This window comes from Telopea speciosissima, chromosome 2 (assembly GCF_018873765.1).
Source record: "Telopea speciosissima isolate NSW1024214 ecotype Mountain lineage chromosome 2, Tspe_v1, whole genome shotgun sequence".
NCBI classification, from domain to species: Eukaryota; Viridiplantae; Streptophyta; class Magnoliopsida; order Proteales; family Proteaceae; genus Telopea; species Telopea speciosissima.
Window position 1 is genome coordinate 5,268,112 of NC_057917.1, and position 19,558 is coordinate 5,287,669.

Here is a 19,558-nt window from a genome sequence, read left to right on the forward strand (position 1 = left end):
GGTAAGCCCACAAATAGAGGGGAAATTACAAAGAGACTAAACTAGACGATGTGGGACTAAAACCCACATAGCCCACTTACACTTAATAACATAAGAAGAATAAAACTACCCCAAAAAGACCAGAACACCCCCACAGTATTCTAGATCATATATTCCAACACTCCCCCTCAAGCTGGATTATACAAATAAGCAAAGAAAGAAGCTCCAGCTTGAACTAAAGAAAAAATAACTCATAATAATGCTAACACTCCCCCTCAAGTTGGCGCATACAAGGTACTAATGCCCAACTTGAACAAAAAAAGGGAAAAAACTAAGTTGTAGTAGAATCCAGCTTGACAGATGAATGCCGCTCCCAAATAAACCTTCAAGAACTTGAAAAAAATAGGTCTTCAAAACCTGGGCAGACTTGAGCAGCAAACTTTCACCAATCTTTAACAACTGTCCAGTGATGAATCTCTGACTGATAATCTTGAAGATAAGCAACTAGGGCAGCAAGCAGATGAATCAAGCAGCAGAAAAGATCAAGCAGCGGAAAAAATCAACTCAACTGTAGAACCTCATATAGGCAGGCAATAACCAAACATCTTCAATACTTTAATACTTCAATCTCCCCCTTACGGCAAACTCAACCCAACAACAAAGTAGGTACCCATTGGCAAAGGTGAAAACTCTGATCTTCTATGTTTTGCACCAATTGTTCCTGCAAGTTCTGCTTCTACAATGTCTGCAGGTGTACTGTACATAATCCCCCCCCTCACGTGCAGTACACGTGGACATAACAGAGATGATGTAAGAGATAGGGCAAAAACATAATATTCCAAAATTTTCCAAGAGATGCTAAGGGTAATGGAAAAGGAAGAAATGACAAATTAGAGAATACCATTAACTTCCAAAGGGGTTATGGGTATATGCCAAAGGTATGTTAGAAGTTAGAACCACCTCCAAAGCACTCAAACAGCAGCAAACATCCCTAGCCCAAATCATTATTATCAGGGTTTTGAAAAACCCTGAAAAGAAGAGATCGATTAGGGTAGGGGTCTTCGAAAAACTTGGATAGGTGCAATATTGAGGTCAATTGGTCCTTGAAGTGGGAGTAATCAGCCCTCCAAAAATTAGCAAAAACTGAAACCTGAAAGTCAGGGTATTTGGCAGGTAACCAAATTAGCAGGTTAAGGAATTTTTGCTGTAGAAACAAATCCAGCCATCAGAAAGGGTTCAAACTTAGGTCGAGTAGGGCTTGTAGTAATAGGGAATCACCCCTAAAAGATCAACTGCATCTGAAAAAGGAAACATCAAAATCGATTGGAGTTAGGGTTTTGAAAAACCCTGACAAGTTGAGATCGATTAGGGTATGGTGGCTGGAATTAATTAAAGCTTGGAGAAAAAGGAAATAGGGAATGAGGATAATGGAATAGGGTAGAAAGGGACTGGAGAAGGGTGCATAGGGAGCTCCAATGGTGGAAGGTCAGCCTTCAATAGTAATAGGAAGTCGATCTCCAAAAAATTCTGGAAAACCCCAAATCGCAAAGATGATTCCAGCAGTATTTTACTATAAAAAAGTAGATAGAATGGACGAGGGCAGCAACTAAATCATTGGTCAGGGATTTTACCTCATTAGTGCTGCCCCCTTACAAGGAGAAGAAGAAGAAAACCAGAGAAAGAGAAGCCGAGAGAGAGAAAGAGAGAGAGAGAGAGAAGAAGGAGAGGTTGATGGGAGAGATGGAGTTGGGTTTTTTCTCTTTTTCTAACCGAGATCAGACCAACTCTGATACCATGTTGGCAGAATCGTGGGTTAGAAAGAGAGAATGAGAGAAAATAATGTGTTGTATTCATTGATAGGTACGCCCATAAATAGAGGGGAAATTACAAAGAGACTAAACTAGGCGATGTGGGACTAAAACCCACATAGCCCACTTACACTTAATAACATAAGAAGAATAAAACTACCCCAAAAAGACCAGAACACCCCCACGGTATTCTGGATTATATATTCCAACTCGTATCAATACGTATCGATATGTATCGAGCCGTATCGAATGATAAGTATCGATACGTATTAAACCACCAATAGAACCCTTTACTAGACGTATCGATATGTATTGACACGTATCGATTGTATCGGCCTATATCATTTGATACAATCTGAGACAGTTCGTTTAAAAAAAAATAAAGAGATGTATCGGTATGTATCGTATCGGTACCAACTGATACTGATATGTATCAATCGATACTTTAAACCATGATCCTAACCCTAATTTTGACCTAAAACCATATTTTGACCTAATCGGATCACCAGGTCATATCATATCCTGGTTTATTGGCTCCTAGTTGGTCTCCTACCAATCTAGGACTACATTAAGGTATCCCCAAGTTGATATGGAAAATTGTGTCCAAGAAAGACAGCATTTGGGTCAATTGGATCTACTCGAGTCCCCTCTGCAATGACTCACTCTGGACAGTCTCCTCTTCCACTAATACCTCCTGGGTTTGGCGCAATATCCTTCTCGTTAGGCCTATTGCCCTAGGAGCTATCTCCTCCAAGATTGTTGATGGGCCCTCTATCTCCATCTGGCTTGACAACTGGCATCCTGTAGGCATTCTTTTTTTTACTGAGAGCGCTAGAGCTATCTATTCCTCTGGGGACAAGCACTACACAGTGGCTTCTATTATATGGTGCATCGGCTTCTCCCCAGCCCTCCCCCCTGCACTAGTTGCTATTTGGGCTGTGCATTGCCCCCTATCCTGCCGAGTCTTCTCTAGCATCCTACTCGGCTGACACAATTACTTGGCTCCATTCCCCCAGCGGCCTCTTCAATTCATCCTCAGCTTGGGATTTTGTTAGAGTCCACCCCCATATTGTTCCCTGGCGCAAGATTGTTTGGTTTAAAAGGGCCACATCCCATGTCAGAGCTTCCAGGTTCAGACATCTCTCTCCTATTACCTCACCACTCAGTCATTCCTCATTTGTAGGTAGATATCAGTCCCCTCCTATTGCACTTTATGCTGGAATGGTTTGGAAGATGTTGATCACCACTTCTTCTCTTGTCCTTTTGGCTCCTCAGTTTGGAAAAGGGTTTTGAGTAGTTGCTGGCCTCGTTCTAGAAGTATTCTCCCTTTCTCAAGTGAGTGGCAGTGGATATGACCTACTCTGGGACTTCCATCTATGATGTTGTTGGGAAACTAGCCTTTGGTGCCTCCATAGTCCATACCCCATATTGGGATGGAGTGAAATCTTTGAAGATGGACCTCTAACGCTTGCTCCATTGACAAGATTTGGAAAGCCATCTATTTTGATGACAGCTCCAAGCTCCATTTATTACCTCATCACAATGTAGTAGACACCCCAAGGAACAGGCTCATTGTTGTATCCTGGGTTTTTCCTTGTCCTTGCTACAACCCTACCACTCTCTTCTTGAAGGATGGGCTCAGCTTTGTTTTGTTTTGTATCTTTCCCCTCTTGGGGTTTCTTGGTAATGAATTTTTATTCATCAACCCAAAAAAAAAAAACTCATAATCAGCTGGATTTTTAGATTTTTCTAATTCGACATCATCAACCCAAGCCAACTATATTTCTCATTTGACCTTTTTATCCTTCACGTAAGAATTTAAAGAAGTCCCAATCTCCCCCATTATATCCCTCTCTTCCCCTCCCCCCCCCCCCCCCTTCATCTTACTTTTTTGTGCTTAATTTCCATCTTATCATTGTATTTTTCTCACACACAAATTCCACATCCCCCCTGTTCTTCCTATAAGTGTGCTTCACTATATGTACTTTTCTCTCTCTATTGTGTTTCTATTTGCACACATACAGAGACAAAGTGATGCACGAGCACTTCCTTGGACCGGGCCAAACCTGTTTAATAGTCCCGACCAAGAACTGGGCCCGAATTGGCGGGTCCAGCAGGATAACTTAGATTTTATTTTCTTTATTAGAATGATACTGTAATCTTCTATTTTATTTTATTTGGTAGAGTTATATATGTAGTAAAAATAATTACTTAGTTTCCTAACTTGATAGTAGTTTCTATCTATAGGAATATTTATTTTCTTTAATGCATTAGACAGATTTTGAAGAATGAAAATTTGTGTTTGAGATTGTTTCACAATTGTGAGTGGTGAGCGAGGCTGGTGGCCTTCTTCTTCTCTTCTTCTTTCTGCCTCCTCCCCTGTGCTCTGAAACCTACTCTTTCAATTATGACTCCACTATTTCCACATTTGGTTCCTATTCCTTCTTACTTGTTCTCTTGCATTTTCTTATCTTTATTTTAGAGTACTGTTGCTCTTCCTTTGTTGGCAGTACTGCTGGAGCAGAAAAGAACTGCATACCCATCATAACAGCCCTGTTTAGTTTAAGGATTTGGTAATAGATTGCCTTCCCTTGGGCAATTCAAATCCCAGAATCTCAGCCCCTAAGAACTCCTTATCTGTGAGATATCAATCTCACACTAAACCTGGTTTTGCAGTTGGCGCCTTCTCTGATTTCAGTAGCTTGTTCCCATATTAATGGTCAGCTATTGAGGCTGGACTTAGTTGGATTGAGTAGAGTCGAGTTGGCTTCAAGTTCCGGGCCATTCCATTGTCACATGAGAGAGATTTCTCACTTGGGTTGAATCTTGGTTATGTTAATTTAAGTATTCTATCAATGGTGGTTGAAGAAGGTGCTGACAATGTTTAATTGTCACCATATATCCCAGCTTCCACAATTACCCCTCCCTTTTGTCTTTATCTCTATGTATCCCTTTAATTTATTTCCAACCAAATCTATTCTCAGTCTATAATTCAAATCCCTTTTGTGTCCTCCTTGTTACAACCAAATAGCCTTTTAAGTTCCGGTTATTTATGGTCCTGCCACTCCCCCTTGGTGAACTTCAATAATTTACAAAGCTGTCACTACTTATCGTATTTGAGTTATCTAACACTTGGGGGGGGGGCATAGCGAACCCAAACAGGGTTTAGAACCCTGAGATCGCACAAATTTTGTATCAAAGCAAACCTAGCTATGGATTCCTCTGTGTTCAAGACTAGAGTTTGCTTCCCCAACAGAAAACCCGCTATTTTATTAATTGATAAAGGGCAAAGTGACAATTTTGTCTCGTAATCCGTGGTAGAGACATTATGAAAGATCAATAAAATTATCATTGAGATGATGTATTCATTGCATTTACAATTTCTCCATATTTTAATGGTGTTTATTGTGAGGTGTTTGATTCTTTGAAACACGTCATCAGAGTTGATCAACAGTAGTTGAAAGCTCGACAGGGTGAAGTTGACCATGATAGACTTGTGTGAAACCTAAAACCTTCTTATCTACAAAAGACCTTTGATTTGAAAGGGGTAGCTGACAAAGTTCTAATCCAGAAAGTACTGTGGTGATTCTTTGGCGTGCCATTTCATCTTCGAAACGCGTGTAAAAGACCAAAAAGTCCATACGTCAGCGCCAAAGGCACTGTCACCTGAAGAGCTTGTTGAGAGCTTCAATTTGATATGTATTTCACCCTATGTTGGTTCGGACCAGACCGGGTGGGTTTCTGGGGTCAGTTTTGTACTTTCATGGGTTAGGGTTTTCTTATATATTGTGGTTATCTCTTTGAGAGATGTGTGAGAGGGTTTGTATTTTCTTCATAGAAATAGTGGATTCAGACTATCGATCAGTCATGGATGTAGCCTTTCTTCTTGGGGGTGAACCATGTACAGTCGTTGCCTTGTGTGTTTGGTTTCTCTTCCTCTTTGTGTTCTTCTGCAAAATCACCATTCTGCTGCGTTGTTTTTCTAACAGTTTGCTCAAAGCGAAAAAGGCAACACTGGTGATATAGACCCAACAAAAACACGTAATAACAGAAACGGAAGACAAGAAGATTGTGGATCAAGTAACAACAGAAGCAAAAAAAGTAAAAGGCTGAAAGCCACTCCCCATCATAAGTTCATTATTCCCCATAATTTTTCAGATGTGGATGCAACCCTAAAGCTTCATATATTGGATTTTCTTCGAGTTGCAAACAAGGAGCAGCTAGCCCCCGTTTGTATTCTTTTATTTGTATCGTTCTACAAAACTAGTGGGCGAGTTTTTCTTAACAGCAGGGGATTTGATGCAGGAGAATTCCTTGGACTGGGCCAAACCTGTTTGAGAGTCTCGATCAAGAACCAGGTCCGTATTGGGATTTGGGTCCACGAGGATAACTTAGATATTTAATTTTGTTTATTAGGGTGAAATTGTAATCTTCTATTTTATTTTCTTTTGTTTTATTTGATAGTTAGAGACGTAGTAAAAATCCTTGCTTAGTTTCCTAACTAGATAGAAGTTTCTATTTGTAGAAATCTTTATTTTCTTTAAATATGCTTGTAACCCAATGCATTGGACAGATTTTGAAGAATGAAAATTTGAGTTTATGTTTATCTCACGGTTGTGAGTGGTGTGTGAGGCTGGTGACCTTCTCTTCTTCTTTCTTCCTCCCCCCCCCCTGCGTTCTGAAACCTACTCTCAGTTATGATTCCACTACTTCCAAATTTGGTTCCTTACTTAATCCTTAATCCCATTCGTACTCCTATTACTTCTTACTTGTTCTCTTCCTTTTTTCCTACACTTATTTTTTACTACTGTTTCTCTTCCTTTGTTGGCGTTACTGCTGGAGCAGAAAAGAAGATTTGGACACCCATCATAACAGCCCTGTTTGGTCTAAGATTCTGGGAATAGACTGCCTTCCCTTGGCCAATACAAATCCCTGAATCTCAGCCCCTAAGAACTCCTTATCTGTGAGATATTGATCTGACAATAAACCTGATTTTGAAGTCAGCGCCTCCTCCGATTTAAGTAGCTTGTTCTGATATTAACAGTTAATTATTGGGGCTGGACTTTGTTGGATTCAGAGAGTCGAGTATGGCGATCCCTCCCCTCAAGTTTCACTCTGGTCATTCCATGATCGAATGAGAGAGATTTCTCTCTTGGGTTGAATCTTGGTTATGTTGATTTGGATATTCTATCGTGGGAGCTTAAAGAAGGTGGTGATGATGTTTTAATTGTCACCAAATATCCCCACTTCAACAATTACCCTCCCCTTTGTCTTTATCTCAATGTATCCCTTTAATTTATTCCCTTCCAATTCTATCCTCAGTCCATAATTCAAGTCCCTTTTGCGTCCTCCTTGTTACTACCAAACACCCTTTTAAGTTCTGGTTATTTACAGTCCTTCCAACCCTCCATGGTAAACTTCAAGAATAGGATTCAATTTGTATAAAACCATAAATAAGTTTTGGAAAGTGAAGGAGACCCTAATTTCCTTACAAATACATGCTAATAACGCATAAACATCACAGACAACCTCCAGCAAACAAAATTATGTGCATGCATGTCCATGGATGTAAAATGTCCTATACTGACCTTTCCATGACCAAGGAATGTATGTCCTCCACAGCTTCATTGGAAACCTTAAATCAAACATGGGAAAAGTCAGTATATTAAAAGATAGCCATCTCAATTATAAATGGGCCAGACAAAAGAGAGGTGCAAGAAGCAGTTCAAGTAGATTACAAAAATATATATAATAATGTATGTGTTATTAATAAATACTTAAATGAGTTTTATTTGTAAAACATACTATCACATAAAAACGTGAGAAGCTAACAAAGATAATATTTAAAGGATGTAACATGAACCAATGTGAACCGTTTGTAAAGGGTGTGTTGATTATTATAATGGCCCAAGCTCATACCAACCATTAATAGCTAAGGAGCATGAAAAAACCAGTTATATGTACTCAAAAGTTGACACAAAAACCATATTTACAGTAATAGTAACCAACAAACAGACATGCAAGAGCATGCTGCATATGTGGAAGCACCAAACAAGCTCTAACTTGATCCCAAAACATCAATGCTTGCACAAAATTGAACTTCTTAATGAAGATTTATTAGATAAAAATGTAAAAGGAACCAGAGGGGAAAATTGCGCCACCACTAAACCACCACACTATTCAGAAATGGTAATCAAATCTCAAAGTTGCCAACGATAATTCCATCAATGTTTGAGGTCAATAACATGCAAGGCCACATTACCACAAAATCGTGAAGAAAAATCAGGACTCTAATCAAAGTTCAACGAACCTTTGCCAAGAGGCAGAGAGATCTGGTCTTACATCATGACATTACAAAAATTAAGAAAAGATATTTTTTCGAATAAGTAAAGAAAAAATAATGACAGCCTTTGAAATCACTTTTAGAATGATGCTGTTGTTCTTTTTCTTTTCAAAATAAGAAACAGGAAAAATGGATTGACATTTTAAAACAGATTAATTTTCGAAATAGCAGGCAAAAAATAGAAGATATTCCCAGAATCAAGACAATATTCACTTGATCCTTTTGTGAGTTTTCATAAACTTCTTAGTTTAAGGCAAAGTACAGTCACCAGCAAATGCAGATGGAGGGACTAAATATTCTTGCATCTGTGAGCAAAAGTACAGCACCTCACCGCCTCCACTCCGAATCAGAGAGCAAAAATGCCCTGTTCCCCCTTTTCCTTCTACCTCTCTTCCCTCCGTGCACTCTCAATCTCCCAAACTGTGAATGCCATTTTGGGCTTATTTTTGCCCTAGAATTAAAAGCCCTTTTCTATCCACTTAACTCAGAATCCTCTTAGCTATTTTGTTGATGCTATACATAGACACTCCCAATTAGGTTATTCCCCTCTTTTTTTGAGGTCCATTTGGTAGATCTGGGAAGAGGAGGTAAGATTAAATTGTCGGAAGACTGCTGGTGCAGGAGGAGCCTTTCCAAGTGAAATGCCCTAGTCTCTATGCATTTCATGGGAAAAAGGAGGATAGTTCAGGAATGTGTTAAATGTGTGTGAGAAGGTGGGTTGCTGATCCATGATAGGCAATGGGAAATTTCAAGCAAACAATCTCATTTGACTTATATTCCTCGACTGGAGGAAGAGAGTCCATCCTGCCCAGTGCCCACACCTTTCCCTAGACCCTTCTCCACATATGTTAATTTGGAAGCCAAAGGTACCACCAAAGTACAAATTCATAACATGTAAAGTGTGTTTCTGAAGGCTCATTGTATGACTTTATGGTCTTTTAACAAAATGTTACTAATAAAAAAAAAATTACAATATGATTAAGACAATAAAGAAGAACAAAAAGAAAGGATAGGTAATATGATTAATGGATCGAAAAGTTTAAAGAAAAATTTAGTCTTAATACGGTAAAAAGAAAGGAAAGATAATATAATTAATGGATCAAAAAGTTCAAAGAAAAAGTTATTGTACATTACTGAAAGTTGAATCAAATAACCACACTAAAAGGAAGGTTTCATGCAGCCAAAGTGATACCTACGTGGAGACCATCTGTCCGCATGTATGTTATCAATCCCATTGCCTCCTGATTCGTAAGTTTAACTCCCTCATATAGCTTCTGGGCAAGCTGGATTACATACAAAAATAAGTTCCATGAGACAGCAGACAATGAAACAATACATAATAAATTTAAGGAAAATTAATAGTAGGTAACAAATAGGTTTGGGTCATCCACAGAGAAGCACACTAATGAATTAATTCTACGGATGATTTGCTAGTTTGACACCATTATGATGAAGTGGAGCATGACACTTATAGCTTCTTACCGTCAAAATGTTATATTAGCAGGGATGGAAACCAGCAAACTCTCAAAAGCTACACATATTTAAAGCCTGAAACACAGAATATAGAAAGTAGCTTTGCCCAAAAAAGTAAAGTTCCTACATACTTGCAACTTCTTTTAAAACTGTTTCTAACCATGGTACTAAATCTCGTTTCGTTTCAGTGTTTCGGTCTGACCGAAATTTCGTCGAAATATGGTATTTTTTCTGTGGGTGTAAATGCCAAAAATGACCGAGATTTCAGAAATTTTCGAAACGAGATGACCGAAATTTCACCGAAATATTCGAAATATTGCATTTTTTCATATCGGACTTGCGTTTCGTTTCGGACAGGTCGAGATACTCTAAATATTCGATATCTCGACCGAAATTTCGCGAGATAACTCAGCCCAAGCCCAACCCTACCAGGCTCAACCCAGCCCCGCCAAGTTCTGATTGACCCTAACCAGGCCGGGTTGGCCCTGATTGACCCTGATTTTTTCCTTGGCTGGGCTGGCCCGGCTTTTTTTCCATTTGTGTCCTTGTATGCACAAAAAAAATAAATTGAGACATTATCAACAATCAACATCAATCATTCTTAAATATAATCCTAAAGGCCTAAAGTTTTAAACATAATATGTAATAATTAATAAATAGTTATATAAAATCAAGGTCGAGCTGGGATAGGCTGGGCTCCGCCTGAGGCTTCAGCCCATGCCCGCCCTGCGAGGTGAAAATCTTAGCCCAGGCCATGTCCGGGCACAAGGCGGACTCAGGTTCTCAACGTCAATATTACTCCCCTAATTCTAATAGTGATTACATGCCTACTGTTGAGGAGACGGATATGGTAGGCCCAGGCAGTGAGAGTCAAGTCCCACATCAGGTGGAGAGGGTTAGGTCTACAGAGATGGGGAAAGGAGCTGGTCCCTCTCGCTCTAGAGCAGCTGCACCAGAGGCATGGGAAAGGAGGAAGAAGCAAAGATAGAGGAGATGCCTTTCAGGAGATCATAGAGTGTGAGGGTAGCCCCACCACCATTACCAGATGAAGATGATGATCCCATTGAGGTCCTTCAGTAGGATCCTGCCATATTTAGGACTCGAGATACTAGGCGGAGAAAACTTAAGCAAGTTTGGTCTGATTAGAAAGGTAAAGTGGATGATACCGTTTTTAAGTATTTCTTCTATCATAGCATCCCGGCTAAAGCCACTGAGTGATCATACTACCAGAGAATGCTTAACACTCTGGGCAAGGCTGGCTAAAGAGTGAAGGGACCCACTGCATATGAATTGATGAATGTTTATTTGGCTCCAACAAAAGGAGATGGAGTATATTGACACATTGAAGTGGGCATAGGAGAGCTATAGAGTGACTGAGATGTGTAATGATTGGACTAGACTCATTAGACAGTCTATCATCAACCTCATGGTCTATTGTGATATTAGGACTACTATCTTCATGAAGTCTGTGAATGCATCCAAGGAGAAGAATGATGCAAAGTATATCTATAAGTTGCTGAAAGATGTTGTACATGAGGTGGGGGTAAAGGACGTTGTCCAAGTGGTGATGGACAATGGGAGCAACATTAAGAAGGCTGGTGAGAGAAAGACGCACAACAGTAAGTACCATCTCTTTTGAACACCATGTGCATCCCACTACATTGACCTCACACTAAAGGACATAAAGAGATCCATGGTAATGGGTGTGATTGAAAAGGCAAGACAAGTGACCACATTTGTCTATAACCATGGATATGCTTTACAGCTACTGAGTGAGAAGCGAGCAGATTTGGTGAGGCCTAGCATTACTCGATTAACCACCAACTACATTGCATTGAAGAGCTTCGAGGCGAAGATGGTTGATTCAAGGTCCATGTGTGCTTCAGAAAATAGATTTAGTTGGAGGGAGTCGAGTTCACAACAAGGTATGGCAGCACAGGCAACTGACCATATCTAGTGACCAGTTTTGGCAAGATCTGAAAAAGGTCATTCTTTTATTAAAGCAAGTGATAAAGGTATTGAGGATGGTTGACTCTGAGAAGAAACCTACGTTGCCACACCTGTATGAATGAAGGCGTGAGAGCAGCATTACCACGTGGTTGGAGCATGTACCTAAAGATTATTGAGGATTGATTAGAGAAGCACTTGACGCATCAACTGCATAGGGCTGGTGAGTTTTATATTTTTATTTTAAGGTACTTAATTTACATTCCATTTACATCTTCTAAAGCATTGACAAGTTTTTTATGGTTGGCAGCATATTATCTCAATCCCAAGTACAAATACAAGCATAAATTTGGGATAGATCAATTACTGATAGATGTGATGGAAAATGTGGTGTCAACGTTGGAGCCAAATCCAACTATATAGTTGAGGTACAATGAGGTTAGACTTGGTAGCTTGTTAAGTATTTTCAAGGAATGTAATTACTCGATTTCGTACTAATGTAAATATTACCAATGTTTCAAATGAGCATAGTTAAAGACCTTCAAGGATGCTCTTGGGACTTTTGGTCATGTAGCCGCAAAGTCTAGTTGAGAAACCACAGCTCCTGGTAAGCCCACTGCATTATTTGTCATTTTGTCTCCATTCAATTCATTTCATATACATAAGTACCATGTACAATCAATTAACATGAATAATCTTAATACTCTAATGTAGGTAAATGGTGTGTGCTCCATGGGAGTGATGCACCTAACTTGAGAAAGATAACAACAACAGTGCTCTCCCAAACATGTTCTGCCTCCGGATGCGAGCGCAACTAGAGTGTATTTTCACTTATCGAGGCAAAAAAGCAGAACCGATTGGGTCACGCATGGTTACAGCAGTTAGGCATGGATGGTGATAAAGACATGCCAACATTTTCCAGGTAGAGTCAAATGAGGAGGATACCCTATACGAGTGGGTGAGGAATTGACGTGAACCTGTCATTGATCGGCTTGGAGGTAAGCCCAACCCCGAGATAGTTAGCCTGATGGGTACTGATGTCAACAAGTTTATGGTGTCTCGAGAGGGCCGTGTTTCATTCACAGCATGGAACAAGAACTCAACAAGATCTCGCTTAACTCACTATTTTAGAAAGTTGAGACAAGATACAAGGCGAGAGAAGAGAATTACATTATCTCGGCCGAGATCTCAGTTCACATAAACAAAACACAGTATAAAAAGGACCCTGTCTCGACCGAGACCAGATCGAGATCTTGCTAGTCTAGCTGGTCTCGGCAGAACACCTATAGAAAACCCTCCTTTCATGGTTTTGAGCCCATTATCGATGGAAAATCTGTTGGATTGCGAAAAGAAGCTTCATCAAACATCGAATTTTAAAGATCTAAAACAAATTTAAAGAAGTTTTGGAGGATTAAGAGCTAAACCATTTTTCTCCAAATCTCCTTTTTTTCCAAAAAAATATGTTCAAATCTTGGTGGTTAGGCGTCAATTTAATAAATATTACACAACTTTGGCCGATCTATGACTTCATGGAGTCCAATTTATTTTTCTGTTATTATTTATTTTTCTGGATAAAAATGAATTTCTTGCAAAAAAATTTGAAAAAAAATAGAGTCAATAGTGATTGCATAGAAGTAGTTTTCATATAAGTTGGAGACCATTGGATGCTCTACGGCCTCACGGAGTCACTTTTTTTTCACCCATAAATTATATTATTTTATTTTTCAGAATTTATAAAATATTATAAAATTAAAAAATATCAAATATTAACGAAAAATACCTGTTTTTGTTGAAAAATTATTTACAGCATATGTACTATATGGAAAAATTAAATTGGTGCCAAATGCATCATTCCATTATAATGTTTTACATTTTAAGGTATAATTATTGTTAATAGAAATTCTATATTTTATTTTAAATTAAAAAATAAATACTAGAGTTAGGGGATAAATATGATTTAGCTATTTGATTATTTTAGTAGCTTGACATTATGTTTAAGAGTTACTAATACATTACTTTAAGTCTTTAATACATTAATTTTTTGATGTGACAGTGTAAAAAGTAAGAAATTTGCTACACAATGACTGACTGTGGCGAGATAGCATGGCAACATGGAGACCCAATGTTGGGAGATAAAAAGAAATCCAAGTGTCGATATTGTGGGAAGTTGCTTAATTCTGGAGGGGCCACTAGATTGAAGCAACATTTGGCTGGTGGGTATAAGGATGTGGCCAAATGCACTCAAGTTCCTTATGAGATGCAGCAAGCCATATCAAGGCACTTAAGAGGAAAATTAAATAAGGTTGAAAGGGAATGACAATAGCGAGAGTTAGATGAGGCAGTGTTAGAGAAAGCAGTAGAGGTCAATGCAGATGACTCTAGTAGTGATTATAGGCCTCCTAGTGATTTCCAGTCAGAGGCTAAGTGGAGACAGTACTAGCAAGCTATGGCAGCTAGTTGACAATCTTTCCATTTTGAAAATATAAGGTCACATGTACAGGCGAGAGGAGCTGGTGGATCTGGCTCAACTGCAACAGAGCCAGTGCAACAAAGTGAGAGGAGGAAAAAGCATAGACATGGAGAAAGGGAGATTCCTCCTCCTTTTAGGAAAGCACAGAGTGTGAGGGAACCCCCACGGCCCCTCCCCCGACCACAAGCACCCTCCCCAAATCCCTTTCTTCAGCAGGATCCCACCATATACAGGCAACAAGATGCATATCAGCCAACCATCCCGCAAATGTTTGGTAGTAAACAAGATGCAACATGGGATGCCTTTAGCAAGTTTGTGTTCTATAATGGCATCTCACCTAATGTAGCTCAGGGAACATACTATCATGCATCCTTGACATTGTAGGGAGGATTGGCCTAGGAATGAAAGGGCCCAGACCATATGAATTGATGAATGTCTACTTGCCAAAGGAGTAGTTGGAAGATTATATTGACACATTAAAGCCAAGGTGGGAGACATATAGAGTTACCATTATGGTTGATGGTTGGACTTAACCTACTAGACAGTCTATCATCAACTTCATGGTCAGTTGTAATGGTAAGACAATCTTTTTGAAGTCTTTGGATGCATCAAAGGACATAAAGGATGCTACATTTTTGTACAAGGAACTGAAGAAAGTTGTGAAGAAGGTAAGGTCAAAGAACGTTATCCAAATTGTAACAGATAATGGTTCTAAACTTCAAAAAGGCTGGACAGATGTTGATGAATAAAAAAAACAAGAGGATCCACCTCTTTTGGACATCTGTTGCGCATTCCATTGACCTAATGCTGAAGGACATAGGGAAGAAAACGTTGGTAGCAAGTATGGTTAGGAAGGCAAGACAAGTGACCACTTTGTATATAACCATGGTTATGCATTACAAATGTTGAGGAAGAAATGCAATGGTGATTTGGTGAGGCCTGGTCTTACTCGATTTGCCACCAACTACATTGCATTGAAGAGGTTTCAGACAAAGGTTGTCGGTCTGAGGTCTAAGGTCTATGTTTGCCAGTAAACAGTGGTTTGGTTGGAGGGGGTTGAATAAGGACAAAGGGAGTGCAACACAAGAGAACATTGCAAAATGACCAATTTTGGCGTGACTTGAATAAAGTAGTTGTTATATTAGAGCCAGCGGTAAGGGTAAGATGGTGGATACAAAGAAAAAGCCTACCTTGGCCCACATATATGCTACCCTTCAGAAGATGAAGGAATTTGTAAGAGCTGCGAGACCCCGAAGTACGAAAGCATGCATTAAGATCATTGATGATCAATGGCAGAAGCACTTGAGTCATCCATTGCATAAAGCTGGTGAGTTCAACATACTTTACACTTCACAGTCATAATTACATTTACATTTACAAAAGCACTAACAAGTTATACATGTCATTACCAGCATACTATCTCAATCCCAAATCAGTACAAGCGTAATTTTGGACTTGAATCAGAACTATAAGTAGCAGTTGAAAATGTCATTGGGAAGTTGGAGCCAGATGCAACGATACAAGCGGACGCAAATAATGAGGTGAGAGAGTGAGACTTGGTAGTAAGCAAAGGAATGTATTTAGTAATTACTTTATTGTATTGTGTACTAATTACTAAATAGTAAATACTAATTCAAGGCATGTTTAAACTTTGAAACCAAAATAGATCCAATACTTCAGAGATGGTTCCATGAGTTTCAATAGAAAAGCTGCAGTAGAAGGTAGACAATAGTCAGACCCAGGTAGGTCTACTACTGCTTAATGGCACTATATTTATAAATTATAATTTCTTTCATATACCTATATATATTCCTAAAAATGTATAATTGTAATGCAGCAGACTGGTGGATGCTATATGGCTCAAGTACACCTAACCTGAGAAAGATAGCAATCAGAGTACTCTCACAGACTTGTTCATCCTCCGGATGCAAGCGCAACTGGAGTACATTTTCATTGATACAAACCAAGATGCGGAATCGATTGGGTCACAAACGACTGGAGCAGCCGGTGTATGTGCACTATAATATGAGACTAAGGATGAAACACATATGTGAAGAAATAGAAGAGAATTCTAAAGAACCAATCGAGCTAGCAGACATTTTCCAAGAGGACTCAGATGAGGAAGAGGAACCCCTATACCAGTGGGTGAGGGATCGAGGTGAACCAGAAATGGATCAGGCTGGGGGTAGGCCCGACCCCACCATAGCTAGTTCGATGGGTATTGATGTTGATGACTATATGGAGAAAGAGGGGCGTGTGCATTCAAAGTCGCCTCAACCTTTTGAGAATCCGGCTGGCCAGGTTGATGAGGAGGAACACGAGTCAGATGGGTCACCATCTAATGGTGATGGGGATAGTGGTAGTGGTGGGGGAGATGGTGATGGAGGTGGTGGTGATGTTGTTGATGATGCTAGTGGTGGTGGTGGTAGAGATAGTGGTGGCTGGGCAAGTGGTGGTTATTGTGATGATCGTCATGTGGGGATGCACGAGCAGTACAAGTACGAGCTAGGGACAAAGGCGGAGCATGTGCATTACACAGGAGAGTCAGTTTACTCATGTTACACAGGATCAAGACCATGGTGCCCCTGCTACGTACAAGAGACGCTCGCGTCGCAAATAGTTAGAAGCTCAAGATGAGGACATAAGTATAAAGACCATGCTTGAAAGTTTCGGAAGCATGAGTATAGATACTCTACTAGTGAGCGTCAATCGCTCAGTATGACAATAAGTGTGGCCATAAGAGCACTAGTTCCAAATATAGTGGATATGGTCAGTTTGGGCAGCCGCAGTTAGTACACTTAGCACATGAGTTCGACAGTCGAAGCACTGGGTCAGATTTTGTGGACGACATATTCACAGTCCCAACCCAGCCATACACGTCGATGGTAGTTCAACAGCCTGGTGGCAGTAGCTGTGGATCGATCTCATCGCAACCACCTCTTCCATACCCTAGGATAGTGTACCTTCGGTTAGTTGATGACAACACTTTTATGAACTGTGTGGAAGAGTACATGCGATTCTTCAGCAGCACTACGACATGGGAATCCTATGTGGCACATTCAGAGGCTAACTTAATTCAGCATTATGGCTTGAAAGGATAGAGGTATATGTTAAGATTGATGTATTTTACACTTTTACATTTCCAATGCTAATTTAAGTTGTTTTACATTAATTGTATGCTTTGATTGCTTTCTATTACTAAATTATGTGTAGAATAGGACCTATTAGTACGTTGTAGCCTACCAAACTAGGGTCCGAAGTCAAACTCCTAGTTGGACTTGATTTTGGACAATCTGATAGTGCCATTGTGTTTAAATGGCCCAAAATAGGTTGTATACCAAGTTTCATTACCAAACTGTCAAAAACCCACCGAAACCATCAACCAAATTAAAAAAACAAATGCACCAACCCGCCAAGATCTCGATCTAACTCGGTTTTTTGGTTGGGCAAAACCAATACCAAAACCGAGTTCTCGAACCATGGTTCAAAGACACCCCAACCTTTTAAATCTCAAGCTAGCGAGGATGATGTTGAGAATGTCGACCGGTACATTCTAATGGCCACACTCACACACCATCCCCATATGATGGTGATAGTGATGCTGTGATGGTGATTGTGGTGGTGGTGGTGGTGGTGGTGATGGCAATGGCGATGGCGGTGGTGGTGATGGGAGAGATAGATTTGCAGGGATGCACGAAGGGTACCACTAACCGAAGCCGGAGCCAAAGACTGAATTGATCCGCTTCCCAAGTGATAGTCAATTCGATCATGCCAAACAGGATGTTGATCATAGTTCACGTGCAAGCTACTAGAGAGGCCCGTGTCACCAATTTATACCACTTCTTGAGAAGGAGGATGATAACATGGGAGTCCATGGACATAGATGTTACGAGTTTTGCTGACAATAGAGGCCGTTTTATAGGATTGTAGTAGCATGGGGCCAATGGCGTGCATCATCATATGCTACAAGGAGCACTGGTTCTCATGATGCTAGGTATGGTAGGTATAGTGGATATGGTGGCTATGGGCAGTTTAGCTCTCCATCGCTGTTACCCTCTATATATGAGGGTAAGTAACACACTGGGTCAGATTTTTTTGACAGAATCTTCTCCTTCCCAGCCCCCTAACCATACATGTTGGGGAAGGATCCAGAGGCACCATCCAGTAGTAGTGGCTCTCAATCAAGTTCCTCATGGTTCAGAGATCTATACCCTAGGTTAGGGTGCCTCCAATATGTTGACAATTCCATTTATAGGGATCTTGATGACTTCAATCGTTTCTTCTACCATACTATGACATAGCCAGCTTTTGTGGATACAGTCGGAGGATAAATTGATTTGGCAACGGCTACAACATTCTCATGGTTTTGATCCTGCCCGGAACTCAATGTGGTACTAGGATTCTAAGACTCTAGGACGGGCATAGGAGTGAATGCTTGTATTGTTGACTCCAATATATTTGACTCTTTGTAATGAACCATGTATGAAGTAAGTATAAGAGTATATGTAATCAGGTTACTTTAAGAACTAGTTTGTTGTTTAGTTGCTTTGTATTGTAATTTCCCTGTTTTACTTTTTACCTCCCTAAGGAGTATAATTTTTTTCATATTATTAGTGAAGTAATATAGGTATGGTGGAGATATCTCTCTAACACACTACATTCCACCATCTTCTCTTCTTCTCTTCTTTTCTTCTTCTCTATCTTCTTCAACCTTCTTCCTCCATCCTTCTCCTTGTTTTATACATTCTTTAACTTCCAACTGTATGACATATGAAATGGTATATAGTTGTTGAGTTATGTAACCCAATAAGGGTATTTTGGGTGTTCAGCTAACATGGTATCAGAGCTAACCCTATTCTGATCCAAACTTCCACAACCTCCATCTCTTCTCTTCTCTTCTTTCTCCTTCTTCTACCTTCGATCTCCTCTCTCCTTCTTCTCTTGGTTTCTCTTCTTCACCGTAGGGCAGCACTAATGAGGTGATCTTTCGATCTAATTGCTGCCCTCAATCTTACCTCCCTTCTTTCTAATGATTTGAACCTTTTTTGTGCTCGATAGATGCTACTTGAAGACTTCCATATTCTTGAAGATTTAGCCTTCCTTCCCTTATAGGCTCCTCTTCCCTTTATTGGAACTTCACCTGCAACTCCTTTGCAGCATCTATCCATCCTTAAAACCTTTCTGATTAGTCCCTTGAAGATCCTACCCTAATCGATCTTCTCTTTTCAGCCTCCTTTTCAGTTTTTGTTTTTCAAAACCTTAACTCTAATCGACTTTTCTTGATTGGAGCTGCTGGACTTTTTGTTGGTGCTGATTCTTTCGGAGTTGCTTACTACCAACAACAGCCATCTTCGACCTTAATTTCAGCCTCAGATTCTCTGCTTTTTCAAGAGTGCCTACCAAGTGTGTGATAAATTGCCTCTTTCAGCTCTCCTTCTTGGATTGAGGTTGATTTTTTCAAAGTTGATTTCTATCATCAAGGGCCTCCTTCGTCCATAGTTTCAGCCTCAACTTCTGAGTTTTTTCTTAGCCTCAACT

General features: G+C 39.9%; 1 protein-coding gene across 1 annotated transcript in view; it reads right to left on the reverse strand.

Annotated features, from left to right (window-relative positions):
- LOC122652727 (DNA topoisomerase 1) overlaps nt 1-19,558 on the reverse strand; it is a 69,810-nt gene that overhangs the window by 36,363 nt on the left and 13,889 nt on the right. Inside the window, exons 3-4 of the mRNA XM_043846551.1 lie at nt 9,327-9,413; nt 7,376-7,422 (exon numbers count right to left, since the gene is read on the reverse strand). Of these exons, the coding sequence (XP_043702486.1) occupies nt 7,376-7,422; nt 9,327-9,413 (134 nt within the window). The remainder of the gene's footprint in view (nt 1-7,375; nt 7,423-9,326; nt 9,414-19,558) is intronic.